This window comes from Engraulis encrasicolus, chromosome 3 (assembly GCF_034702125.1).
Source record: "Engraulis encrasicolus isolate BLACKSEA-1 chromosome 3, IST_EnEncr_1.0, whole genome shotgun sequence".
Lineage (NCBI taxonomy): Eukaryota > Metazoa > Chordata > Actinopteri > Clupeiformes > Engraulidae > Engraulis > Engraulis encrasicolus.
The window spans coordinates 19,816,100-19,843,812 of NC_085859.1; the positions used below are offsets into that span (position 1 = coordinate 19,816,100).

At 43.0% G+C, this 27,713-nt stretch overlaps 2 protein-coding genes across 3 annotated transcripts; both read left to right on the top strand.

Moving 5' to 3' along the window:
* The first annotated feature begins 109 nt into the window (after positions 1–109).
* Positions 110–17,782, top strand: erlin2 (ER lipid raft associated 2). Of its 2 annotated transcripts, none has more exons than XM_063194929.1 (12): positions 110–285; positions 1,350–1,454; positions 1,668–1,749; positions 2,070–2,116; positions 3,790–3,851; positions 4,015–4,140; positions 4,566–4,639; positions 13,398–13,456; positions 14,963–15,054; positions 15,970–16,059; positions 16,657–16,736; positions 17,606–17,782. In XM_063194929.1, the coding sequence occupies exons 2-12, from the start codon at positions 1,351–1,353 to the stop codon at positions 17,780–17,782; spliced, it is 993 nt and encodes a 330-aa protein (XP_063050999.1). In that variant the 5' UTR covers positions 110–285; position 1,350. The 2 variants fall into 2 exon arrangements, with proteins under 2 accessions (XP_063050999.1, XP_063051000.1); XM_063194930.1 differs by lacking the exon at positions 110–285 and adding an exon at positions 306–980.
* Positions 17,783–20,832: 3,050 nt separating this feature from the next.
* LOC134445826 (cholesterol 25-hydroxylase-like protein) lies at positions 20,833–23,636 on the top strand. Its single transcript, XM_063194931.1, has 2 exons — positions 20,833–21,281; positions 22,412–23,636. The coding sequence occupies exons 1-2, from the start codon at positions 20,845–20,847 to the stop codon at positions 22,863–22,865; spliced, it is 891 nt and encodes a 296-aa protein (XP_063051001.1). The 5' UTR covers positions 20,833–20,844; the 3' UTR covers positions 22,866–23,636.
* Positions 23,637–27,713: the final 4,077 nt, after the last annotated feature.

Consider the following 27,713-nt stretch of genomic DNA (forward strand, 5'->3'; position numbering starts at 1 on the left):
ACTACACCACTGAGATACAGTAAAACAAATTGTAAAGTTACTTACATGTGTAAGGCCTAGGCCTACAACTTCAGCTTATTGTTCTGTTATTGTAAAAATCAAAAACAAATCTTTGTGGGCCAACCTAGTGGGCCAGGTAAGAGTAGGGCCCTTGAGAGAGGGGGGAATCAAGGGCGCAGCAGTTTGGTTTGGTGGATTACTGACAACACACGTGTCGAACAGCAGGTGCTGCCTGGCTCTCTGGCTCCACTTGAACCATCTGGAGACTGTTCCGTTCTCTGACAGGTAAGGTGGCTAGTTAGCTTAAACTGTATGCTGCTAGTGCAGTGTGCATATTTCCCCGCCGAGTCAAGCGGGATTGTCTGTGTATTTGGCGATAAATGTCGCACAGTTGATCAGATATCGCATATGATTTCAGCAACTGGCGTTAGTTAAGTTAAAGGTGCTTGCTCTCTGTGCATGCTAAAAAGCTAATCGACTAGCAGTAGTTAGCTTCATTTCAGTGAGCTCCCCAACTAACATGAATTTCACCCTTGATGCAGCTAGCCAGTTCTCAATGTAGCATTAGCGTCAACAGAAAGTCAAAGGCAGCCTAGTTTCCGACATCAGTTGTAATGCATTGGGCTGCCCTTTTCTGTTGAAGTCTGAAGGCGGATTGTCTGCCAGTGACCGTCTGAATTTCAATTCAGTTGTGTATTTTGGCATTGTATTCTTTGCTAGCGGATTTAGCTAAATTTAGCGATAACCACGGCGGAGATAGCCAAGAAGCAGCTTACAAAAGCTCAATGCACAGCGCCTTCAAGTCAGTGCAGTCTCTCGTTGTAGCAGAGTTGCTACATTATTGCCAGGTGTAGCGCGCGGGCATTCCATCAACCTGAACCGAAGTTGTCAGCTGTTTGTGAATGATGTTTTGATGCTGTCGTGCGGGCAGGGAGGCGTTCCGAGAACTTGTCATTGCGTGCCATCTACCAACAATTAACGTAAGTTAACTGTTACCGAAGGGTGTCCGATTCTCCCTTTCCTTGTGGTAAATCCGCTTATCTAGACCACAAGCAAGGTCAATACTTACTTAGTCAACACGGAAATAAGGGAGAATAGCGCTTTACATAACGTTAACATCAGCCTACTTTGTGTTTAGTTTCCCTCCTCATGTCGCACTCGGGATGCACCCTCGATGGGTCACCAAGCTGACCAAATTAAAAACTCTGAAAGGATGGTAGGACTTTTGTGGAACGTGTGGTGATGGTGTTGTCAGTGTTGTAACCAGTAGATAGCCTAGGCCTACAGCCATGTTGGTGGTCAATGCCATGATCAATGCCTCATGTATTCTAAATCAATCTTATTCGCAGGATGACAGCGAGTGCAGTCTTGTCGGCTGTCCTAGCTATTGGAATAACAGCACTTTTCTCGGCCGTTCACAAAATAGAGGAGGGGCACATCGGAGTTTATTACAGGTAAGGTAATGCTGTTTATGGTGCATCTTTTGATCCTCTTACTGAGGTACCAGAGCCTTCCTTTCACTTCCTCTGAAAATGGACCAAATGTTTGATTCTTCTTCTTTTTCTTCCTGATGTGCCAGTGCTTTCCATTAATTTGCAATGCCATGAAATGTTGCCATGAAATGCCTCTTGACTGTGATGAAATATATCTGTGTGCCATTGCAACAGGGGAGGTGCACTGCTGACCACGACTAGCAGTCCCGGCTTCCACCTTATGCTACCTTTCATCACCAGCTTCAAGCCTGTACAGGTGAGAGAGAGAGAGAGAGAGAGAGAGAGAGAGAGAGAGAGAGAGAGAGAGAGAATGCTAGTCTGCTGGGTAAGCTTATGAAACCCCCTTGTGTGTGTGTGTGTGTGTGTGTGTGTGTGTGTGTGTGTGTGTGTGTGTGTGTGTGTGTGTGTGTGTGTGTGTGTGAGTGAGTGAGTGAGCGAGTGAGTGAGTGAGTGAGTGAGACACACTGCTGGTTAAGCTTATGAATGACCTCATGACACCAGAGTAAATATACAGGAATGGTATATGTTACATGATTTGTGTTGTAAGCTGCTTTGGGGTTTGACTTCACTTTGCAGACTACTTTACAAACGGATGAAGTTAAGAATGTACCATGCGGCACAAGGTATGTACTACTACACAGTGCACCACAGATGTAATATGGACTAGTAATACTACAATGCCATTGAGTGCAGGGGCGCCTGCAGACTTGACCAGTAAGGTACGCACCAACCCCCCCAAAACACCGGAGAAATGACAGCGGACCATGACACCAGAGGAGGAAAAAACACAAGATTGGAGTATAGTCAGTATGTCTGGGGTGGTTTTCTTAATCAATCGCCAGTTTTTCTTATTGCTTTAGGCTAGGAAACTTGTTGACGTTGACAAGGTAGGCCTATACGGTTTTGAAAACCGTTTGGCTATTTTGGCTATATTGGCGTTTCACTTCTAGGTGCAGCCATAAATACGCTTACGATTAGGCTTACTATTTTAAAAAAAACCTGCGACATTGAACTGCAGCCACTTCCCCGACTATGCTACTACGAAGGCTTGCATGCAGTTGTCGCTCGTGCATGGGGATGAAACAAGTATGGCAGACGCCATATCATTATACAACTTTTCAAGCGTTATTTTCGACTCTGGTAGAAAGTTGGCGCAGAGGTGTCTGCTGCAGCATGAATGAAGTTCACGTCACAAACATGGCTGAGCTGGGACCATAAAAAGCCCGGGCACGTTGTGCAAGAAAAGACAGAAAGCGACTATATCAGCCTATTAACCCACCGGGGAATGCAGTGGATGTTAGTCCAGGCTGATCAGAAATGCGCAATAGAGACAGAGCACAAGAACCACCGACGCACTCGCACACAAGTCGCAGAATGCTGTTCATGTCAGCAAACGGGAAAATGTGCGCAATACGCATTAGAAACACCCAACTGCATGTCATCAAAACATGCAGAATTGCTTTAGAACTAATGCTTTTCCGAACATTATGTATTTTCGTAGCACACATAGCTATAACCAGCTGTCAGTGCTGCCGTCCGAAGCTAGTACAAAGGAAAGTTCCGTACCTCTCGTAAAACCGTCTCTGTAGAAAGCCACAATACACAGAACGGTAACCAAAATACTTTAGGAAATATGACACCAGAAGCAAAGTACCCTACAATATTTGCCGCGGCGGGCTCAGTGATGAATGAAACAGCTTAGCCTACCTGTACTGCTACCATCCAATGCCTTCTTGTTAGCCCACATGACAACTGTTTTTGGCAACGATTGAAACTTGTCACTTTCAAGACATTAACTTCGGTTATTTGATTTTTCTGCCATCAGCGACGCCACAACATATGTGTTATTCCAAGTGGGAAATTGAGAGCTGTCTTTGCTAACTATAACTACTAGACTTAAATTTGCAGGCTATGTCTGACTGGAGGTAGCCGGCCGCTCAAGTTAGAATTCCGCTGATGGAACTAGAACTTGTTACTGTATCTTTTTTTTTCAGGAACGCGCGAGTTTTACGCACAGAAGCAAAAAGCAGGCTATCTGCCTTTGTAAATTAATGGTGCCCAACCATAGTCTCTGCTCTTTAATTTGCTTCATGCTGCTTCTTCTCATATAATATGTTGCATTGTCACAACATTCATAGAAGACACAATAGGCGTAATATTTATTTAAAAAAAAAAAAAAAACTTCCTCCACTGGTGAAGGTACGCACAGTGCGTACGGCCGTACGGCTCCAGGCGCCCTTGCTTGTGTTAATATGTCATTACAAGTTACTTACATTTGCAACGTTTTGTTCTACAGCGGGGGTGTCATGATTTATTTCGATCGCATAGAAGTGGTGAACTACCTAGTGGCTACAGCTGGTAAATAGTCTTTTGTTATTTTGAGAATGTAGAAATGTGTTTCACAGATTTTATAATGTTCTGAATTTCAGTGTGTAGCATGATATTGGTATGTCAACGGGAATCAAGAAGACCTTTCAGTGTTGCCTCATACTTGAAGGACTGTTCATCTGTTTTTCTACAGTGTACGATATTGTTAGAAATTTCACAGCGGACTACGACAAAGCCCTGATCTTCAACAAGGTCCACCATGAGTTGAACCAGTTCTGTAGTGTGCACACACTACAAGAAGTTTACATTGGCCTTTTTGGTAAACTCACTAATTTTACACCTTTTTTTCTCGATGATGGGATGGATTAATTCATAATTGCATCAGAAATGTGTTTTTAGGTCAAGTTGGATTGAAACTGCCTCTCTAAATTATAGTGATGCAGCTGTGTATTAAAAACATATAATGACTACTCTCGTATCTAAAATTACTTCTCTTATCTACAGTATGATAATGACTAATCATATTTAAGCTCTCTAAACTAGATCAAGTGTGCAATTCTCGAAACCATAGTTGCTAACTACGGTTAACTACTTTGTGGTGTGCAATGCAATTTCACATTGCCAACTACCCAAGTTGCTAACTGACTAACAACTGCACTGTCAAGAAACATACCCCTGAACTCCACATCATAGTTGACGTGTTGTTTCATTGCACGTGATGTGCGTCTCCTTTCCTCTTTCCAGACCAAATAGATGAGAACCTGAAGATGACCCTGCAGGAGGAGATCACCAACATTGCACCCGGCATCATCATTCAGGTCAGTTGACCCTCGGTTTACTTATCTAATTAAACACAATTTAACCAAAGAGAAGATGACTGAAAGGGAATGATAAAGGTCTATCATTATAAAGGTTATCTATAGTAGATAACACTATTATATGTTCCCAAACAAAGTTCAATAACACTACCTTGTGCCATTAAATGTTGTTTGGGAGCGTAGAACAGAACTGCAGACCTTAATAATTTCCTTTTTGTTACACAATGTTTCCATCTTAAGACCTTCATCAGGTACATTTACCTGATGAAGATCTAAAACAGAAATGTTGTGAATAATGTTACTGCACAACGGTCAGTGTGTGGGACTTTTTTTTCTGTTTTTTTCTTACCTATGGGTCATGTCCAACTCACTTGTCAGGTCATAAGGCAGGGGTCCCCATGCGGCCTGCCAAGCCCCTTTGACCAGCCCTCCACCTCTCTGCACCTCACCATTTGAACTGGCCCAATCACTCATAAACTGTTAATCACCATATTTTTCTAACCTTTCCTTGATATTTTTACTTGGTTATTAGATATTAAAAGGAATACCTGTGGTATTTCAAATTGAAAAACATGTTAAGTACTCACTTCTTTTGCAAATCACTTGTAATGATGAACTATTTTGTGCTGGAAATTATGGCTATAACAGGCAGTGGCCTAGTATACAGCCCACATGATTGATCCCGGCCCCCAATCACAGTCAGGAACGATAATGTGGCCCCCAGAGAAAAAAGTTTGGGGGCCCCTGTCATGAGGTGTGCGAAAGAATCACAAGTTGTGGTTATTTTTAGCTAACAGGCAAACTGACACTATATCAGTGTAACCAACCTACTAACTACACAACTACACCTTCCACATAGGTGCCGTTTCCACGTAGCTGGATATTTTTATATGTGGATATTTTTTTCCTCCTGTTGTATTGGTTTTGCATTGGTTTTGGCCTTCCGTTTCCACGTAGCAGATATTTAAAATCCAGGTATAAAAAGCAGCAGAAAAAAATATCCTGTTTAGGGGGCTGAAACGCATTCTTTACAATGGAGGATTTATTTTTATCCACATGTTGTGTTTACACCTAACAGGAGAAAAAAAAATATCCTGGTAAAAAATATCCTGCTATGTGGAAACAGCACCTCAGTAAGTAAATGTAAATTGAGAGGGAAAAATGTCTGTATTTGGTTAAGTTACTTTGCCTTACCAGAGATTTTTGAAATGTGCACACGCAGCAGTTTACAGTTGCAGATTACAAATTTTGCTGTAGTTGGTAGAACAAAAAAAATGTTGTATCAGATCCTGAAGATCTTCTTGAGGTACATACATACTGCCAGACAGGCTAACTGTTTCAGACACTACAGAGGCAGACTGATGAGGATGGGGGCTATTGCAATGGACCTTTTCATTCTTTAGTCAGACTTACAAAAATCTGTACTCGCTGGTACCGGTATGTGAAATGGGCTTTTCATATATTACAGTTGTCTATTGCATCAGAACTGACAAATAGTTTCTCAGCCCTGCCCAGATCCGTCGACAGGGCCATGTGTACTGAGCCATGCAAGACAGGTGGTCAGCAGAATTGGGGGCCCATTACATTGTATGTGTTGAAGTGGGTGCCCTTTCAAATTGTTTCGTCCTGGGCCTGCCAAAGGCAGTCAACAGCAGCACTGGCCCTGTCTGTGTTTCAGCCAGTGTCATTCTCAGTCAGTGAGACGAGCAGTTCCTCTGAAACTCTTAAGGTGGTGCTGTAGGATCGTGAAGAGCGAGGCAGCTCCTTTGGGGCGTGCAGTGTTTCTTTTGTGGTCATGTCAACCAGAGGTGCATCTTGCCACCAGGCAAGGCAGGCAGCCGCTTGGGGCCCCCAAGCCCCTAGATAGTGAATAACAGCCCACACTTTACCACAGTAGTGGCGATTTTGGTTAAAATATTCAGTCTTTTGCATTTTTGCTTGGGGCCTCATCTGATCCTAGAATCGCCTTTGATGTCAACCACAACGTTTTTTGTTTGTTGTTGGGTTTTTGGGGTTTTTTTGGCGGGTGGGTTGGAAATGTGATTGTCTGATTAATTCGATGGTCTGCTTAATTCGTTATGCCATGTGAATGTCCTCAGCGAAAGTGTGGTGTCGCCAAGAGTCTGCAATTATGTGTTGTGGTTAGCACAGCGATAAGTTATTTTGGGAATTCTTCAGGAATGCAGTTAAAACTTGCAGTGATTTTAAGTAACACTGACTTTGATCACAAGTAATTAGCACTTAAATAAGTGATGAGAAGCGGTTTACCATTGTTTTGTAATATTGCTGCATTTGCACAATAATGTTAATGCGGCCTCACTGCAACAGGAGACACTCCCAGGAGTCTAGTTGCTATCCAAGCCCTTAGCAATACAAAGCAGACATTTTGACTTTGTGTTTTCAGTTAAGTGCTCATTGTTGAATTTGTAATTCAGCGAGCATATGGTTTTGATGAACAAAAAGCTATAAACATTTATGAGCTTGCCAAGTTAGCTCTCCAGTGTAATGCAACAGGCCACAATTAGCAGGATCGGCTTTGTTCTCTGTAATATACATTCTCTCTGCTTCTTTAATATGTCTGCTCATGCACTGCCAGCCAGCCATAATGTAATGCACCGTAAACTAAGCATGTATGGAAATGCATTATATAAGTCATTACCTATCTGTCCACAAGTGTGTGTGTGCATGTGAATGTGCGCCTACTAATACACACAGCCCTTTCAGATCGACTCTTTGTTGAGGACTGAAAGATTTTAGTCAGACGTAAAGTAACATTGTTGCCCATTTTGACCTCATGGGCCAATTCTGTATGTAGTACAACTTTTTACTATCTGTCTGTTTGACCGACGTTATGTTAATACCAGGTACTGAAACCGCAAACTGCCATATTCTCACACGATGACTATTAAAGGTGCATCGTGTAATATTTTTAGTAGTTCATTCCAGAATTCATGCTGCCCATTCACAAATGTTACCTTTTTAACAAATACTTACCACCACCATCAAAATCTAATTATTCATTATGACTGCATTTATCATGCATGAAAAAGGGGATCTTCTCCATGGTCCGCCATTTAGAATTTCCAGAAATAGACATTTTGCAAAACTTACTTTGTATCAAACTGTACTTTGATCATACTAGTAAATACTAGTTTATTACTCTGTAAATATTCACGAAAAGATCAAATTCGGCAATAGACAGCACAATTTCAATGAGAAGCATAGTTGCAATACCTATTCTGGCCACAATCTTACACAATGCACCCTTAAAGATCCTGTGTGTTGGGATTCACCATCTAATGTTTAAATGGTCTAAATCACGTAGGAAGTCATACTGCTCTGGAGTTTCCTTTTTTTCTTGCATGTAATGCAACTACAGTATGCTAGCTTTGGGGGTAGTGAAGCATATATAAATGACCTCCTGGGCCATCTCAGTGAGGGATCTCTCCTGTCACTTTACATACAGTCACTGTGACTTTCAATGAGAGAAACTGGTTGTTGTGGACCAGATGTATTTTCAAGATGATGGAACTGAAACACCGCTACACCACTCCTAATGATTTACCTGCTGCATATGGAAGTGTGAAGGAGTAATGACACCAGTACATATGGAAGCAGTCAGAAATAGACAGAAATGCAACAAATTGTGGTTTGCAATAAAATGTCAGCTCTTTACAATGTAACACTGCAGAGTCGCTCCAAAGTGGAGTCTTCTTGACTTATTGTTTTGAATCAGACATTTGGTAATCGTAGATTTTGAAGTGCGTGCATGTAAATCCCCATTGCGTGGCCTTCCTTACATAAATCTCTCAATAAATGTACACATGAATCATCTCCGGATTATAAACCTCTGGATCCGTGAACAGTTCATCAGATTTTGAGCTTAATACCACTTGGACATGCCCTGCACCATTAACCCCTACGTGTTTCTGGTCCTCTGTCATATTCAGTAATGTCGCATAACCTATGTGCTTTTAGTTAATTTGATTTGATTTGTACACAACATGGGATGTAATGGTGTTTTCATTTCTGTCAATGCACAATAGAAGAATTTTGCCTTTGCACGTGTAATAATGCATAATGGGTCACCAACATTTTGCTGATTACAAAATTTCACTCTGATAGTGCAGTAACATGTCAGATCAGCTTATTAGCAAATTGCTGATTAATGGGTGCAGTTATCCAAAATCACAGTTTTATTTTGTCATGAATAAGGACAATCAAGGCCTATCATCTCTATCATCATCATCATCATCAAAAGGGTCTTGTCTGTGCACAGCTGCGCTCTTCCCGTAAAACCTCTTCTGCCAGAAATCAGGGGCTGTGTTTATTTGCTTGAAAGCAAGTTTGGCAACTTTTGCTTCTTCTGTAATGCTTGTTGGCTGTTGAAATGGTGTGAAAATGATGGGCCACAATGGTATTTTTGAGAACATCCGAAAATCCACTCACAGGGTGATGCCCTCCCTCAATTGTGTCTGCTCCTTATGCGTGTGTGGCTCTGTTGTCTTTTGCATAACTAGCTTAATTCAAAATTGAGGTTTAATTTTAAAACCGCCATAGAATGAACCACTCCTTCACTCGTCAGTTCTCCCTTTTTTTTCTCCAACCTGCCTTTTAGATGCAAATACTTAAAAAAATATATTTATTTTTTTCTAACCTGTACTTTTTTCTTTTTTCCTATTTGGGACTCTCCGAGCAGGGGCATTTTTTCATTGACCATGAGTTCTTGAATTCATGTGTGTTGACCACAAAATGCATCGTATCCTTCTACTTAAGTCCTCCTGTAAGTCACAGGTGTTGTTTAAAGCCGGCGTCCACCGACATGCCCTTCTCATAGTCCATGCTGACATAAAAAATGTTGTTTAACTCCCCTCGCAGTTTGAATGTTTTTCATCAGAGTTGTTTTGGCACAGCTCACTAATGTACCGGTCCATGAGCGGGCTCACTGCCCTTGGAGACACAGGTTCAAATCCAGCCGGGTAGGGGTGTAAATCACAGCCTTCATGACGATACGATATGGTATCGATTTCTTAAATCAGGGATTCGATTCTTTTTCGATACTTAAGAATTCCCCACGATACGATGCGATTCGGTTCGATTAGATTATTTTATTTCCAATTACTTTTCCACTACTATTGTGTTATGGAGCTAGGGCATTGCACAGGGGCCAGCGATTCGATTCTTAAGAAAGCCCCACAATACGATGCGATTCGATTAAATCGCCGGCCGATACTTCCGATACGTCGATACATTTCGATTTTATTTACATCCCTACAGCCGGGCCTGGGCCATATCCGAACCACACCCCATCTCTCTCCCACTAGTTTCCTATCTGTTCACAACTGGAATTTTATGCAGTTGTAACGTGTTGGGGAACATTCAGAAAATTATGCCATACTTTGTTAGTTGTATTTGTCATACAACTAATGAATATGGAACTGGTATCACATGTTGTGACAGTGTTGCTGCCATCTGTGTGATTTCGGCATCTGCACAGCAGATTGTTGCTTGTATGCAAAACATGCGGTAGACTCTAGAGCAGGGTTTCCCAAACTGGGGTGCGTGCACCCCTGGGTGTCCGCAGCCTGCCATTAGGGGGTGCGCGAACTGAATAGAGCAATGGTGAATATGCGTGTTTTATATCTAGCATTAATAAATATTATTTTGTTTTTATTTTTATGGTGAATTGTATGCTGGAAGGTTCCATCTGAAGTGCAATTTCATTCCTTGACTATTGAAAAAGAGGATTCCCCAAAAGGATACAATACATAATGTGCAGTGAATGCGCAGTAAATCCATACTTGCGTGGCCATCAGCACACCATAAATTCGCTTGGGGGTGCGCGAACCACATTGAAATGTACAAGGGGTTGCGCAGGGAAAAAAGTTTGGGAACCACTACTCTAGAGTATACCACTACTGTGGCTAATACCACTACTGCATATTTTCATTGGATTCATTGCTTGTACATTCATTTCCAATTGTTAGTTGATTTAATTACTAAAAGAGTGGCAGAAGCTGTGGTTGTACCACCTGATGTCTGCTACAAAAACACCAGTGACTCACATGTCTCTCATTACTGCAATGCTGAATGGAGTGAGTGATGGCCTCAGTTGCCTGGTGTTTCTCTCAGTTGCTGGTTCCTTCTGAGATGATTTAAAGGACAGGCATTATTTTCGTGGATCAGACAGAAATGACCCCATATCTTCTTTCATATGCCCTCGGCTGCTACAAGCACATAAACTCATACCCTCAAACTTACACCCCAATGCAATGTTAATTGACCTAGTGTGTTCCGATAGTTGCGATATGAAATGAAACTATTATCACAATAAATTGTGGGTCATATCAGTGCAAGAGCATCGTGTAATGTCTGTGTCTCCAGTAGACTTGTGAAGAAGCTCACCTCTGATGTGAGTACATACTGGGCGTCGACTACACAAGGAACACAAGGAGCACAAGAACACAACAAAGTGCCAAGTCAAGTAGGAGTGGGGGTACAGACTGTAGGGACCGATTGTCAGACATACTGCTGCTTGGTGGAGGACAATGCGTCTTCACACAAAACAAGTTACATAAGCCAGACCCCTCCCAATGACTGATCGGCTGCCTGCCCAGTCCAGCCCCGAATGCTTTTTTTTCTGGCAGCCAAAGTGGAATGGAACACAAAGGTTGTTAACAGATGGGGGTCATCCACAAACGACCAAAGGCTTCAGTAAAGCGACATGGGGAGCAGACTGGGGGTTCCAGTCCCGGAGCAGAATAAAAAGAGTGACTTCCCAGAAATGCTTTTTAAAAGAAAGCCTCCCTCATTTCTTTAACCGTTTCTTTTTCACTGGACTTCATTAAAACACTGAATCCTGATTTTGCAAAACGGGGCATTATGTTTGAAGATGCCTTCCAGTAATCACCCCCATGATCGGTCTGAATCACGCTGTGAAACCTCACAACATGAAGGGTAATTATCTACCCATTCAGTTTGTCATCTGTAATTGAATGCTAACAAGACCATTAAAACTCCTTCCCAGCTGGCATTGATTCGGTGTTCCAAATTCTGGCACTTACCCTGCTAAGATACTTGCCTCGGTTTTAAATAGGAAGTTGCCTTGGCTAAACAGGAATTCATGGCAGCATTATAGCATTGGTGACTTTGTCGAGTAGCTGCCCATCAACTTTGACTGTTTGAATGCTAAATGACTAATGGTCAGGTTGTAGTCTCGCACATCCACAAAGTAGAACGGAAATAAATAAGCGGAAGGACCATAAGGCCAGAGATTCTTTAAGTACCGGTATATAGAGATATGCCAATGTAATAGGTTGCTATGGGCACCTAACGTGACCAGGTTCCGGTCTGCCTAAAGGGGCGTGTCATAATACTCCTAGCATTGAATAGAACAGTCCTTAGGTCTGCCTAAAGGGGGATTCCCCCCCCCCTCTCCTTGCAATAATAGAACCCGGAAACAATGGGCCAATGGTATCCCTCTCTCTACTCTCTCTGATAAGGCCCTCCAAATGTTGATTGGAAGCTTTTGTAACACTACTTGACAATTTGATGTGCGATTTGGTTGTCATGATGAATTGGCAGTGAATGTGTGCGTGCATGTCCCTTTGTGTTTTTTGCATTGACTGTACTGTCAACTTAAGTGTTGCCAACGTTTTTGAAGGTTCAATCACTTGCGTGTTGTTTTTTATCCTTTAAAAAACCTCCCAAGTTGTTTTGTTCATTTTTTTCGGTCACGTGTAACTTGTGGGTAGTGTAGTGAAAAGTGAAAGCAAAAGTTTATGCATGCTCAACACTTAGCACTGCACTGCCACCTGGCATCAGTTGTACATTTAAAGAATGATTGTCTGTTCTCGCATGGCAGGGAAAGTAAAGTGCAGACCCAATACTGCAGTATGCCAGCAGGCAGCAGTGAAGGATATTGGTACAGTACATCAGCCAGACCTGAGCAGCTTGCATCAGCGTCTCCACACACAGACTGAATTGGCACCTCGCTTCAAAACTGAACACTGAAACCTGATGGTTATTTGTACCACTTTACCTGTTTTATATTGTTGCAAATTAAGACCAGTTTGGTGGTTTACTGCGTTCACCCTTGTGCAACTTTTTTTGCCAGCTTTTCCATAAGAGGATGATTTCTATTAGGGGTCGACCGATACAGGTTTTTTAATGGCCGATGCGATACCAATTTTTTTTTTCCATCACCCTTGGCCGATACCCGATTTCCGATACCCGATATTTGGGGCCGATATGGGTTAAAAAAAAAAAAAAAAAAAAGGTAAAAAAATGACATATTCCAGGTCTCAAGTTAAAAATGAACATTCCTTTAACATTATCAAATTGAGGTAGAACTTTAAACATTTAAACACCCACTCTAACAATCAAGTAATAAAAAGATAAAGTGTCTTGGTGCTTTTAAAAAAGAACCTGAATGACATAAAATAATAAATATTGGGTATCGGCCAAAGCCACACGCTTATCGGCCGATACCGATACACTTAAAATATGCAAATATCGGACCGATATGTATATTGGTTTATCCTTAATTTCTATCTCCCTCTCCTGCAAACAGTGGTCTTTGAATATTGCTTAACATCTTTGTTATGAAACATAAGAGTATCCAATGCACCAGGGAATAGTCTCTTTGAATTACTCATTGAATTTGGAGTTTCCCAGCTTTCCACTGAAAGCCTCCTCCTGTAACCCATTAACATTGTTCACCACAAAATGCCATCATCCTTGTTCGTTTGACTTGCAGGCAGTTCGAGTGACCAAGCCAAACATCCCAGAGACCATTCGCAGGAACTATGAGCTGATGTGAGTATGCACAGATAACTGCTGAGTCATTTTGCAGCAAATTGGATTTGGAAGAACATGTGCATGCTAACATGACCATGAGAAGCTGGAGCTGCAGAATCACCAATTTGGAACGGTCATATTTTATTAGGAAATGGGATGAGGTTAAGACAGAGTAGGCAGACTCGCTCTTTCTGGTTTTGAATTTCTGGCCTCCTCATGCTCACTCACTCGTACATTGTTTCGAAGCGTTGAGCAACGTTGCCAGTAACTGCTGTTAGTGGCAAAGTGTGTAAAGTATTCCTGGCATGCGAGCCTGTGTGTAAGAGTCTAATGAGGATTATCTGCAACGTCAGATTAATTCTTATTGATTTCTCTTCCTATATCCATCTAATCCCACCCATTTTTTTAAAAATCGTGCTACCACAATATTTTCGGTCTGCAAGTTCCTTTTTGGCTGCCCAAAGCCCTTCTGCTTGATTTACCACTAGCAACTGCTGCTAGCAAAATAGTGATGGCAGTGCCCTTGTAACCATGGATAATAAGGTGGATTGTATACAGGCATTTTTATGAATGGCTCAGTCTGTACATATAAGCATGTTCCAGATGTGTTCTGTATAATTGGGGGTTGGCGTTAACTTGTTACCATGATGGAACCTCTGCACATATCCATGTAGTGAGGCAGCATGCCTACAGGATTTCATGTTAATGCAACGCTTACTCTGCAACGTAATTTATTGAAGTGAAGTGAAAGACCACCCCTGAAACTCATGCTGCCATTGTCGTTGTGACACAGCACTCCACAGCGCAAAAGTGTACACTGCACACAATGTAATTGCATTTATGCCTCACCCATGCAAGGGGGGCAGCCCACATTAGCGCCCCGATGGAGCAGTGCAACTGGACGGTACCATGCTCAGGGTTCCTCATGGAGGAGGATGAGGGAGAGCACTGGTTAATTACTCACCGCACCAACCTGGCGGGTAGGGAGTCGAACCGGCAACCTTTGGGCTACAAGACTGATGCCTTAACTGCTTACGCATGACTGCCCAAATGCAGGGTGTAGCAGCTGTCACCCTGTCACTCAGTTTATGATTTCACTTGTGGCAGCATTGCCCATGGGAAACCCAGGGTTCAAATTGGGTCTTGGCCATTTCCCAACCTTTCCTCAATTTTTTTAAAAAAAAATATATATATTTTTTTAACATTTCACTTAGCTGACGCTTTCATTTGTTCAAAGCGACTTACAACTATTATTTTGCAGGGTATTGGTTACAGTCCCTGGAGCAATGTGGGGTTAGGTGTAGGTGTAGGGAGAGGTCAGAGGGGATTTGAACGGCAACCCGTAGATTGAAAGACCAACTCTCTAACCACTAGGCCACGGCTGACCCATATCTTTCTCATACTCATTTCCTGTCCCATTCTTCACTTAATTTGCCAAATCCAAGGCAAAATGACCATAAATATATACTTAGAAGAAATCAATGTCAGTGAAGCTATTCCTGATTTGTGTCATGTTTGTCATAGGGAGAGCGAGAAGACCAAGCTGCTCATTGCGGCAGAGACCCAGAAGGTTGTGGAGAAGGAGGCCGAAACGGAGCGCATCAAAGCAGTTATCGGTGAGCTGGACTTTGTCTGTGTCATCCGTCATCCTACTTTTGGGTTAGGGTGCGCAGTGCGCACATCCAAAAACACTTTTTGCAGGTGCCAATAAGCACACTGCCAATAAGCCCCCAAAAAATAAACTTTATTATTTAAAAAGCAACATTTCGATGATCCAGGGTGATCAAAATGTTGCTTTTTAAATAATTACGTTTATTTTTTGTACCTCCTTCAATTGTCTGAGACAAAAATAAACGTTTTAAATAATAAAGGGTTTTTTGGAGCTTATTGGCAGTGTGCAGACCTACCTCCGTCAATCATCGCTCATCCTGTCGATGAGCTCCATCAAAATATTTGGATCTTGTAGTACAAACAGAGTTTGTTTCCTTCACTGGGTGCAGTGTTCCAGATTTTCAGTTGCAGACCATTTGCATCATCTAATCTATTCCCCTACTCCCCTGCTGATTTCTTCTTCTTCTTCTTCTTCTTCTTCTTCTTCTTCTTCTTCTTCTTCTTCTTCTTCTTCTTCTTCTTCTTCTTCTTCTTCTTCTTCTTCTTCTTCTTCTTCTTCTTCTTCTTCTTCTTCTTCTTCTTCTTCTTCTGTTCAAGTCATCCTTTGTGGACTCCCTCTGGAGCTGCAGTACAACAAGGATTCTGGGAAAGCATCCCAAAAGCGTCCTCAGTTTAAATTAGGAAACGATGTGCCCAAAATGTGTTTGTTTATTTTTAGCCAAACATGCCAGAACTTTCTCTCAGTTTTCTCATAGCGCTCCTCATTTGATCCTTTTGTTTTGTAACCATTTTAGACACACACACACACACACACACACACACACACACACACACACACACACACACACACACACACACACACACACACACAAACACACAGTCTCACACATGCATACTCACACATTTGTTTTTGTCCACAGAGGCTGAGAAGCTTGCTCAAGTGGCTGAGATCAAGTTCTCACAGAAAGTCATGGAGAAGGAGACGGAGAAGAAGATCTCAGAAATTGAAGGTGGGTACAGTGTGCACACATGCTTGCATTGATGTGTGCGTGCGCTTGTGCGTGCACATGCGTATGTGTATTTTTGCGTGCGTTAATGTTTTTCTAATGCATGTCAATTTGAGAGTATGAAAGTGTTTCCTCCATGTGTCCCTGCCTGGTGTTGTCTCTGGGGGGAGTATTAGTGCAACGTCTCAGTGCTTGGCCTCCCTGTCTGCAACCCTCAGGAGTACAGAGCCTGTCAGTAACTGTTGAAAGCAATTTAACAAACTGCTTCAGTTTTATATACGTACCACCCCCACCCCCTTCATCTGGAAACCTTTATTTCCAACTGCTACATGTGCTTTTGCTTAGCACAAACTCAACAACAACAATCACTAGCTCATTAACGGCTACAATCGAGGCTACATCAACTTTCCCTTTTCATTAGTGGGTAGCGGAACAATTGAAATCGACCTCCTTTTGCTGCGCCATTGTTGCAGTGGTGTCTTCTCAATGTTGTCTCACTGACTGACTGACTCTCTCTCTCTCTCTCTCTCTCTCTCTCTCTCTCTCTCTCTCTCTCTGTCTCTCTCTGTCTCTGTCTCTGGACTTTCCATTTCCATACAGACTCTGCGTTCCTTGCCAGACAGAAGGCCAAAGCTGATGCAGAGTTCTACTCGGCGCAGAGAGCAGCCGAGGCCAACAAGGTTAGAACACCCCGTAATGTTCTCGAGGATGACATCGCCGTCAATTTTGCAGCGTTTATTGGTGCTCATTTAACACTTGAGCCAACTCAGTGCTGCTCTTGCTCATTCCCATAGTACTGACATTCGTGTACTACACGATTAGCATTCATAGCGAGTCATGTCCTGTACAGCATGTGACCATGTGTTACTCTGATGAACCTGCTGTTATCATGATTCACAGTGAAAAGCCAAGTATTTCGCGTTTCACATCGCAAAGCCAACTGGTTCAGGAGAACCACGTGAACATGTGAAATAGTTTAAGATGAGGTGAGGGAGTGGGCACCGGCACAGGTCCTCTGTCGGGCCGAACATGCTATTAGAGAGGTTAATTTTACATTCGTCCAGAGTCTGTGTTTTGGATATTAATGTTGAGCTAACGCTGCAACAAGTTTTACTGCGATTGCAAAACAGTGTAAATGCCATTTACTTGTGTTCTTAATATGCAGAGCCATAAAATTGTCCTGATAATGTGCAGTCAGCTGTTTATTGTGCGTGCGTGCCCGTGCGTGTGTGTGTGTTTGTGTGTGTGTGTGTGTGTGTGTGTGTGTGTGTGTGTGTGTGTGTGTGTGTGTGTGTGTGTGTGTGTGTGTGTGTGTGTGTGTGTGTGTGTGTGTGTGTGTGTGTGTGTGTGTGTGTGCAGCAGAGAAAAGAGAGGGAGTGGGACGACACATTACACAGACTGAACTCTCTCCACCCTCACTCCTCCTTCTCCTTATCTCTCTCCCTCCCTCACTCCTCCTTCTCCTTATCTCTCTCCCTCCCTCACTCCTCCTTTTCCTTATGCCTCTCTCCCTCCCTCCTTCTGCTCCTCTCCTCCTCCTCAATCACAGGTCAAGTTAACACCAGAGTACTTGCAGCTGATGAAGTATAAAGCCATCGCCACCAACAGCAAGATCTACTTTGGCAGCGAGATCCCCCACATGTTTGTGGACTCTGGCTCCTCGGGGACGCCCCTGTCCTCCAAAGCCATGGACATGCTGTCCGAGGGCGTCCTGGACTTTGAGTGACCCAGGGAGTTGACACAGGGAAGTGCACCGAGACAAAAGCGCCGCTCATGGAGTCCAAAGACTGAGCGATGGACCCTCTACCTGCCCTTCCCTCTCAACCTAACAACCCCCATCCACTCCCTCCCCCCCAGTGCTCCTCAATTGGTCCAAAGATGCAGTGGTGGAGCCTCCACCTTACCCCCATCCTCAACTCCCTTCCCCCAGCCCCATCTCTCCCCTCAATCAAAGCTGGAGAGACTCCCCTCCTCTCTTTCCTTCTCCTCCATGCTCGGCAGCTGGTATAACTGATTAGTGCGTCTCCACCAGTCAGCTGCTGGTTTGTTGCTAGAAGCAGATGCTGGCTGACGTGATCCCAGTCAGAGTCAGAGTCAGAGGGATGGAGCCGTTCTGAATATGGTGCCCACCACAGGCCTTGTTCTGTACATAAATCACCCAGTCCCCCTACACCTGTTGTAATAGCCCAGCCCATTCGTTTCACCGAGGGCATTAAAGTCTAGAGCAAAAATGCTATACAATGTGTGTTTTTATATACTGTATGTATTACTGTGTTCAAACCGCATTTAGTAGAATAGTCTTTTCCGTTTGAAATTGGACTGAATCGTTCCACACTCATATTCACAGCTCTGGAGCACTTCTGGACTGTTAAAGATTGAGAGGTGACATTTTTTTGTTTGTAGCACTCGCAAAGTTAATTTCAATTTTATCCACAAAAATGGGTTCATTAGACATCCATCAAGTCCCCCTGTCTGCCTAAAGGCACTGGTGATCATGAAAAGCACTGTATTGCAGCTTTGAGTTCTGTGTATCCTTCCACAGAACTACAGGTCACAGACAGCCCCCTCCCATTCCCATTCCCACACACACACACACACACACACACACACACACACACACACACACACACACACACACACACACACACACATTAAAAGAGGGTAACAACTGGCTCACTGCCAGGCACATTACCCAGTGTGCTTTGCCATCCTCACAACTGATTCTCTCCAGAATGTCCCACAGTTTATGTGTCCCTCGCTGCTCTGTCCTCTGAAAAAAGTACCAGCTTTTCAGCCTGTAGCATGCCTTTTGATAATGGCACACTGACTGTTCAGTTTATTTTACAAATAGCCCCCTATAAACTGCCCATCTCTTCCTGACATGGCCAAAATCCACCCCCAGCAGCACATAAACCCACCTTACTTAGCGAGAGGAATTACAGATTAACTTGGTCAGCACTGTTCTGGATGAAGGCGTTCACTGTACACAGGGCTGGAATGGTAATCTGGCATGCAGGACACTTTCCCAGGGGGGCAGCAGTCCTCAGGGGCTGATACTGTTGTTTGTTTTTGTTGACTGTCAAGAAAGGAGTAGTACAAAACTGTTTGTACTGTGTGTGTGAGGGGCCAGTTTTAGACAAAAAAAATGCCCAAGTGTTTTTGGGGCCCAGACCTGCCCTGACTGTGCTCCTTTGGCTTACAGTGTGACTAGCTTACAGGGTGAAGCAGCATGTTACAGTGCAGACACTTGGGCAGTGGTTAAAATCCTCATGATCTTCCCCCCTGCCACTCCTCAGATCGCTGATGCTGCTGTCTTATGTCCACTAATAATTTAGCTTCCAGTTACTTTGACTGCTGCATGACCAAGTTTCTCTCTTTGTCTTATGTGATAAGTCTGATATGGACCAAAATGTGTGTTTTTCCCCCCTTTCTCTTCTTGTAGCACTCTTTTTGTTTTCACTTTGTTTACCGGCAATCAAGTGGTCAGGTTTGTGTCTGGCCTGTACTTCGATTCTTTTTGAACTTGGTAAATTGGGATCATTTTAATGTTTCTGTTTGATTTTTTTTAAAGACATAAATGGGAACATTTGTCAATATGTCTGCACTGAATGAGATAACCGTTTCAAGAGGGCTGTGAAGGAAGACAGCCCTGTCGACCAAATAATATGTATCCGTTGTGGGGAGATTTCTTTTTTTCTTCAAGTGCAGTTTTGTTTTGATGCTGTGTTCTCCAGAAATGGAAACAGAGGATGTGTGAGAAACCTCTTGCATGTCATTGGCACCTGTTGATCACACTGGATATGGGCACTGCTGTGACACAGTAGGCTGTACCCACATAACCCATTGAGAGACCTCCAACTCAGGATGACTTTGAATATGACTTGAAGGGAGCTTATTTTTGCACTCTAAAATGATACTGTGGGGCAAGGGATGAGTGAGAGTATTTTGATGTTTATACAATAAAACTCTATGATAAAGAACTTTTCCCCCGTTGTTCTATTGTTTTTAACACTTATCATACAAGCACCTCAAGTAGGCTATGATACCAGTGTTACAAATGTGATATGCTGTGTTTAATTGAGAATATTAGGCTAATCAATTAAAATTATTTACGACTACAAAGTTATTATTCAATCAAAATTATTCACAACTACAACAAAGTTATCTCATATTACCTGGCAAACACACACACACTTGGAGTCAATTGGTAACATAACCCGTCAAAATATGGGGTAAACGCTCACGGCATTGTTTGAAGCCTACCTTCAGGGCTGTCAGGTACTTACCAAGTGCTTTTGCGCTCAATACGTTTTATTGCGTTATCGTTTTGCCTTGCAATACATCATGCAAATTGTAGGTATGGGCAAAGTCAAACAAAAAGTAGCCTTCACTGTGGTCTTCTAGTACCCGTGGATACCACGTTGCTAAATATTACATCACGCATTCTGCAGAATATTTCCGTCACAACTTCAGAATGTCTTTGGGGTGGGCAGATTTCTTTGACGACAAACTCCTTGCTGCTTTCATCGGACTTTTCTCCCACCAAATACCAAATTGATGACTAATCCTTTGGCAGACCCAGTGATAAAATGCAGTGAAAGGGAAAGCGTTGAGGACAACCACATTGTGGAGAGCTCTTTTCCCCCTGGTTTCGTTGGTCACTGTTGGGAACACCATCGGGTAGCCTACTCGTATGATGACCATATCGTGGAAGGCGTGTTTGTATGAAAAGGAACGGGGATAATTTGAAAGCGCACTTAACAGTTGTCACAGTTTTAAAACAACGTGATGAATAACACGTGCTGGTTAGCTGACAGATATCCTGAACTTGTACTTCAGCCTCTTTGGGACTTGATGCGCGAGAGACAGGTATTGTTGCGGTCACCTTTGCTCGCCGCATGTTTTGCGTTTTCCATCCACTTGATTTTCTGCGCTCCTTACTTGTTGCTGGACATACTTGGTGGTCGTTGCCAGTGGATTTATAAATACAGGATCGATGGAAGGATTAATGAGTCGTTTCAGCTACAGAGATGGCTTGACTGCCTTGGAAGAATCATCCTCAAGTACCTGTGTGGCATCCTGCCCTCTGTTGCGTTTTTCCAAAGCCTTCGCGGACTACGTTTACCTGATGAGGCGCCGTCTTGCTTCCTTGCCCTCAAAGAGATAGCCCTGTGCTTGCTCCTCTTCGACACCTTTTTCTTCGGGTGGCATTATTTCATGCACCGGTAAGAATCTTTGAAGCCATTATTGAATCAAATAATGGACATTCTTCCAATTTGCATAAGCAGTGTGGTTAAGTTAGAGGTCCCCCTGTGCACTGTCATGGGAGCCTTTTTTCAACCTGCATTGAAATCAGCTTCATGTCATACTGAGACTGAAACTTGCTTAAGAAAAGTTATTATTGTTAATTGCAAGTAAATATAGGCCTAAGGTAAATTTCAATATAATTAGTGAGTATAGCATATGGGTGGATGCCTCATTTAACCTTGCAGGGGATTGTGACAGAGAGACCCAAAAGATTGGTAGGCCTGGTTTTTAAATCATTACAAAAGCAGAAGGGATTGCTTCAGGTCACAAAATGTGTCCAGTAGTATGAGTGTCCATCCAAAAATGGGCGTCCACTTCAAAAAGTATGAAAAGGGTTTGATGCACTCCTGTGTAAGACTTTCTGATGCAGTCAAAATATTTTTATTTATTTATTTTATTTTTTATTGGATGGTAAAGGTGGTTATCTGTGATGAAAGATAAGTCTGGTGGTTGTGTCAAATTGGGCTTTGTGGTGTCTTGATGTACTGTATAATCTGAAGATGTTTGCTATTGAAACGGAAAGTGTAACCAAATTGGCATGCTCTACCCACCACCTATCCTTCTGAAAAAAATGTTACAACATGTCGTTGACTTAACAATGTGCCTGTATCCACCATGCATGTTTTAACAAGTCAACATGGTTCATTCGGAAAGTGCAACCACTGCAGGTTTTAAGGTCAAGCACGGTCTGTCTGTATGCGGTGCAATGTATGTGTAAGGGAAACCAGGTTTGGTTGTTACATGGATTGGTTGTCATAGTCATCACATCTCAGCCACCAAAGGACGCTAACCACTGGGTTGGTTGTCACATCGATGCAAGGTGCCTTTGACAGCTTATATTTTGAAGAAAATGGATTTAATGGGCCGTAGTACTATCCAGTTGTGCCTGACCCATCAAGCATTGAATGATACATGGTTATAAAATGTTTAAATATATGAAATGGTTTTCTTGTATAATCTGTATTAGAAGAAATTAACCTACATTTAAGTTTTAAAAAAAAATGTGACAACCAACTGTGGCCTCCCCTATCTTTTTTTTGGGTCATAGGGTTCCATGGCTGTTCCAGGAGGTTCACCGGGCCCATCACCAGAACCACAACACCTTCGCCCTGGCTGCCCAAGACGGCAGCATCGCCGAGCTGGTGTCCCTCCAGACGCTGGCCCAGGGCACCGCCGCCCTGGTTCGCTGCCACCCGCTGAGTGAGCTCGTCTTCCACCTGCTCAACACCTACCTGGCTGTGGACGACCACTGTGGGTACGACCTGCCCTGGGCGCTGCATCGCCTGGTGCCCTGCTTCAGTGGAGCCAGGTATCACCAGGCCCATCACCAGAAGTACAAGGGGAACTACGCGCCGTACTTCAGGCACTGGGACTGGATATTTGGCACGGCACTGATGGAGGACAGAAGGGCACGACGACGTGAAGCTGGTCTCCACGAACGTGCTGAGAAGTGGCCACCTGGAGTCATGTCCTACTTTTTTTCACTGGAAGAGATTGATTGATTGGTTGGATTGATTGATGTCAATTGGACAGTTGCTTGCTTGCTTGGTCTACAGCAGTGGTTCTCAACCTTTGTTGAACGCCCCCTTGACTTCATCATAAGCCTCCCAACATCCCCTTGACCTCATCATAAATCTGCCAATGCCCCCCTTGACCTCATCATAAATCCCCCAATGCCCCCTAAGCCCCACCCCCACTCAACCGTGTCCTTCTCAACAACCCTCCAGGGCTCCCCAACGCCCACTGGGGGGCTGTAGTGCCCCCGTTGAGAAACACTAGTCTGCAGTCTTTGATTGACTGGCTGATTGATGTTTCCTTCTGGAGTCTGAACATCGGAAATAAAGTGAATGAAATTGTCAGTCGTGGGAAAGACAAAAACATGATGTGCGCTAAGATTTCTCTTTCAGGAAAGAAAGGGTGCTGCTTTCCTGCTCCATGCCGGTTCATCCAACTGTGTCAAGGTTTGACACACACTGAACTGAATGAAAGCAGCCTGTAGATACCAGAGGGAGGAAATGAGTGACTCATGCCAATAATGTGATGTGATATTAGTCTGTCATGTTTATATTTGCCAGTAGAACTGGAGCTGCCTAAGGATGAATACTAACAACAATGTTTTTAGAGCTCAATGTTCATAGTTTTGTTGGCAGGGTTGAAGATTATATGCTTGTTTATGCAATGGAATGAAGGAAGACACATTTTATATTAGTTTTTAACGGAAACAAACAAGTGTATGGATGATTGTTATTATAACTCGATTACTATTTTATATTTTTTTAGGTAACGCTTTACTTTACGGTACAGTTACCCTATGTAATTACTGTGTACTTTCTGGGTAACAACAGGGTAACATAGAGAAGTTACATGGTACCTATAGGGTAAAAAGGGGGTAATTACAAAGTAAATACCATTAATGGGGTAACAGCAGGGTAACAGAGAGAAGTTTGATGAAAATACGCAGTAGTTTCATAGTAGATCTTGAGATATATGTATAACATGCTATTTACTTTGTAATTATCCCCTTTTACCCATCAGATACCATGTAATGTCTTTCTGTTACTCTGTTGTTACACAGAAAGTACACAGTATTTACTGTACCGTAAAGTAAAGCGTTACCTTTTTTTACTGCATTTTTTTTTACGGCAGAACTATATTTTTGTAACCAAAAGTATAACAGAATTATATATTATCTAGTAGTATATTCTATTGCACTGAAGCAGCTAGAGAAGTTCTTTATGTTTTGCCTCGACCGAGTTGTTTTTTTTGTTATTCGGCTTGTTTGGGTTTTGGGTCTATTCTCTGCATCTCTAAAAAACACAGAGCATTTTAGTCCTGAACTGCCCCCCGACACTTAAAATCCCTGCTTGGCTCAGTTCACTGTCTTTGAAGATGGAGCCCCTCTGAATTGTGGGCCAGTCCCTAAGAAGAAAACAAACGAACAAAAAAAACACAACAGTACCGGTCCCTGGAGACTGTCGACCGACCCACCAGGACAATGCCCTGTATGCCAGATGACCAATTCAGCCTTACTCCTGCATCGGTAACATTGGGAACCTAAGTGCCTGTCCAAGAATGACCCACATACTTGCCTACTGGAACTCATGAGATGTTTTGTCCAAACACACAAAACAATACAGGGCTGACGGCACTGTTCCAATTCTCTGCGCACTCAAATAGCCATCAGTTTGGAGATGTTTTAGGTTGTCAATCTGAGGACAACCGTAATCACTACTACAAAAACAATACTAATTTAGTTTCATATAATAGCACATTTCATGGAACCCAAGGTTGTTTTACAGAAAGTGGATGGGAGAGATGGGGAAAGGGTCAGAGGCCATAGGCCTCAGTGACCATACGGGACTTTACATGCTTTTTGAGGGAAGCCAATTTGGGAGCTTGGCATACGAGTATGCTGTTCCAGAAAGGGTCCTTTCGTGACCAAAAGGTAGGGCACTCACCTGCCATGCGCTGACCCGGGTTCGATTCCCGGCCCGGGTCCTTTGCCGGCCCCTCCCCGTCTCTCTCCCATTTCGCTTCCTGTCTGCCTCTCACACTGTCCTATCAAATGAAGTCGAAAAAGACCACCAAATAAAGACTGTTCCAGAAGGTTGGGGCCGCAACACAGAAAACAGTCATAATCAGTCCATTGCCTAGCACAGAGGATGGCAACCTGGTCCTTGCCAGAGAACCTCAGGAACCTTGACTGGGAGTTGGGTTGGCGGAGAGCTGAGAGATACTGACGTAGGAGTAAGAGCATGGAGTGGGGAGCAGGATTTTGAATGTGATGAAGAGACTTCACTGGGAGATGGAAACTGCTTGAGTTATGGGAGTGATATGTTGCCACCGGACCCTGGCAGCTGAGTTTTGAACACCATAGTCTGTCCATGGCTTTACTGGACAGACCGTGATCATAGTGTACTATAGTCCAGATTGGATGTATACCTGTAGATTAGAATCTTGTGATGTCACTGCCATTTGCACTGCCATTTTAGAGACCGCCATGACTGCATTACCACGGCAAACATATTAACAGAGAGACTGCAGTCGCATATGTGACACATATGTAACACCCCCAACACATAGCCTTGACAGCACATTTTTAAACATGTCAGCAATTTGCTGTGCTGTCATTTTGTATCACCAGTAGAAGGAACATTCAGAGCTACGTCTATCATGTAGCCTAGCCCACAGAAGAGCAACGGAATAAGACACGGGTGTTTGACTGCAATAAAGAGGGACACATGTGATTTCATCTCACTGTGTGATGAGATGGGAAGTTGGGGACCATAGATAGAGTCTAGTCAACCATCTTGGCCATTCCTGACCAAAACACATGCTGAATGTACAGAGAATCTGAGAATCCTGACTGCAAATGTTGAATTTGACTCTGAAACAATGTGCTGATCTCCCTGTTCAAAAGAGCCTATTGTTTGAAATCTGTATTTGTATGTATGTGAAAATGTAAGATGAGGATTCGCAACCAGCCCAGTCAGAGAATATGCAATCATCCATGTGAAATAACTGTATTGATGTAATAAATTGTAAATAAAATAGTAAATTAGTAGACTACACTGACTTGTGCAGTAGCTGTTTTCAATGGCCTTACCATGTGAGAGATGGAATGTAGTCTACATATGCACACAGTGTTTGAGGTCATCATTCTGCCTTCCCTTGTGACAGAGAGGACAATGTGCATGATATTGTAGGCTACATCTGCCCCAGGGCTTTCTCAACTGGGAGTAGAAAAGTTAAGGCATTGTGTCCATCCTTACAAAACGAAACCAGATGTGTTATTTTTGTGCTGAAGCAATCCATCCTCATTTCAAACCACAGTCATGCAATCTATAGGGACAGTTCACAGTGACATGCTTGGTCGGCAACACAAATCATAGTGCACAGTATGCATCTACTGCAGTATGTTGTTCATTGCAATTAGCAGAAGACACAGAGGGACATAGTTTATGGCCATGCAATTGCCTTTAGGGATATAAACCATGTGCATTAACGCTTAGTCAGGCAGACAGCACATGACATGAGGTTGGAGACACAATTCACGCAATGTAGGCTACAGTATAGGGGCAGAAATCATCGCACCGCACAAATATTGTTTGGGGGGGCACATATTGGCAGTCAAATTCCACTGCTCTGTTAGAGAGACAGTGTGCTTAATGAGGCGTAGTAACTCTGGCATTGTTCTGCTTTTCCTCAGAGGGCACAGAGACCACAAACAGGAGAGATGGAAAACTTGAAAGGACCTCAATCTGTTGTGTCAACAATCGCTAAAGCCAGTGCTGTCAATCAGTTGGAGCAAAGGCAGGTGTCACACAAGAGAGAGAGAGAAAGAATTAGAGAGAGGACAAGATAGCATCTAGAAAGATAAATGCACGCTAAATTCTCAGGAAATGGGACCCTATTATTTGTTTGTCAGTCAATTATCTTTTTGAGCTGTGGAGAGTTGACTTGGCAGTCAAAAGCTTCTCTTTTGGACCCGTCACTCCAGACAACCTGACCTTTCATTATTACCACATTTGAAATGTAATGGGCTGCTTCATCAAAATGGGCTACAGTACCAGCAGCCAAACTAGCTCTACCTATTGACCCAGGAACAATTTGTAGCTCAGCTCGACGGGTAGGCCATATCAACAAGACACCACCACTGTAGTGTACAGTACACACCTCAGTGTGGCTTATAGAAGTGTATTAGGCCTAATCCTGCCCTCAGAACATGACACTTGTCATGGAATCCTCTCCTGATTTCTGCAATAGTATAGCCCATGCTTACTGACAAGGTGGAGCCTCTTACTACAGATAGCCGACGGGCCTATTCACTATTTGCTGAAAATACTAATACTACATCATAACAACATTGCTATGACATAGAGTGAGCCTTAAGTAACAGATTAAGACATAGCCATTACAATTTTGGTGACATTAGGGCTCTGCGCTAAGGGGTTAACTGTTCTCCAGTTTGCTTTTCGTCGAGCAGTTTATTTACAAGATGAGAATGCCACCTGACCTATACTAAAAACCTTTGACCTTTTTGTAGTCCAATGGGTCTCATGGAGATTGAAGACTCATAAGATGAGGTATTCTACACTCACAGGCCACTTTATCAAGTACACCTTATTATCGGGTTTGATCTCCTTTTGCCTTATGAACTGCCTCAACTTTCTGGAACAATACTCAGGTAGGCTGTGGTGTTGCAGCAAGACTCAATTGATTCCATAACAATTAAGTGGAGACATACAAGTGTGTGTCATGTATCAAAAAAGGTTAAATGCATCAGAGGGAAAATACTAGACATATCATCTATATCCATTAACAAGAGTTCTTTCATCATGTGCCTTGAT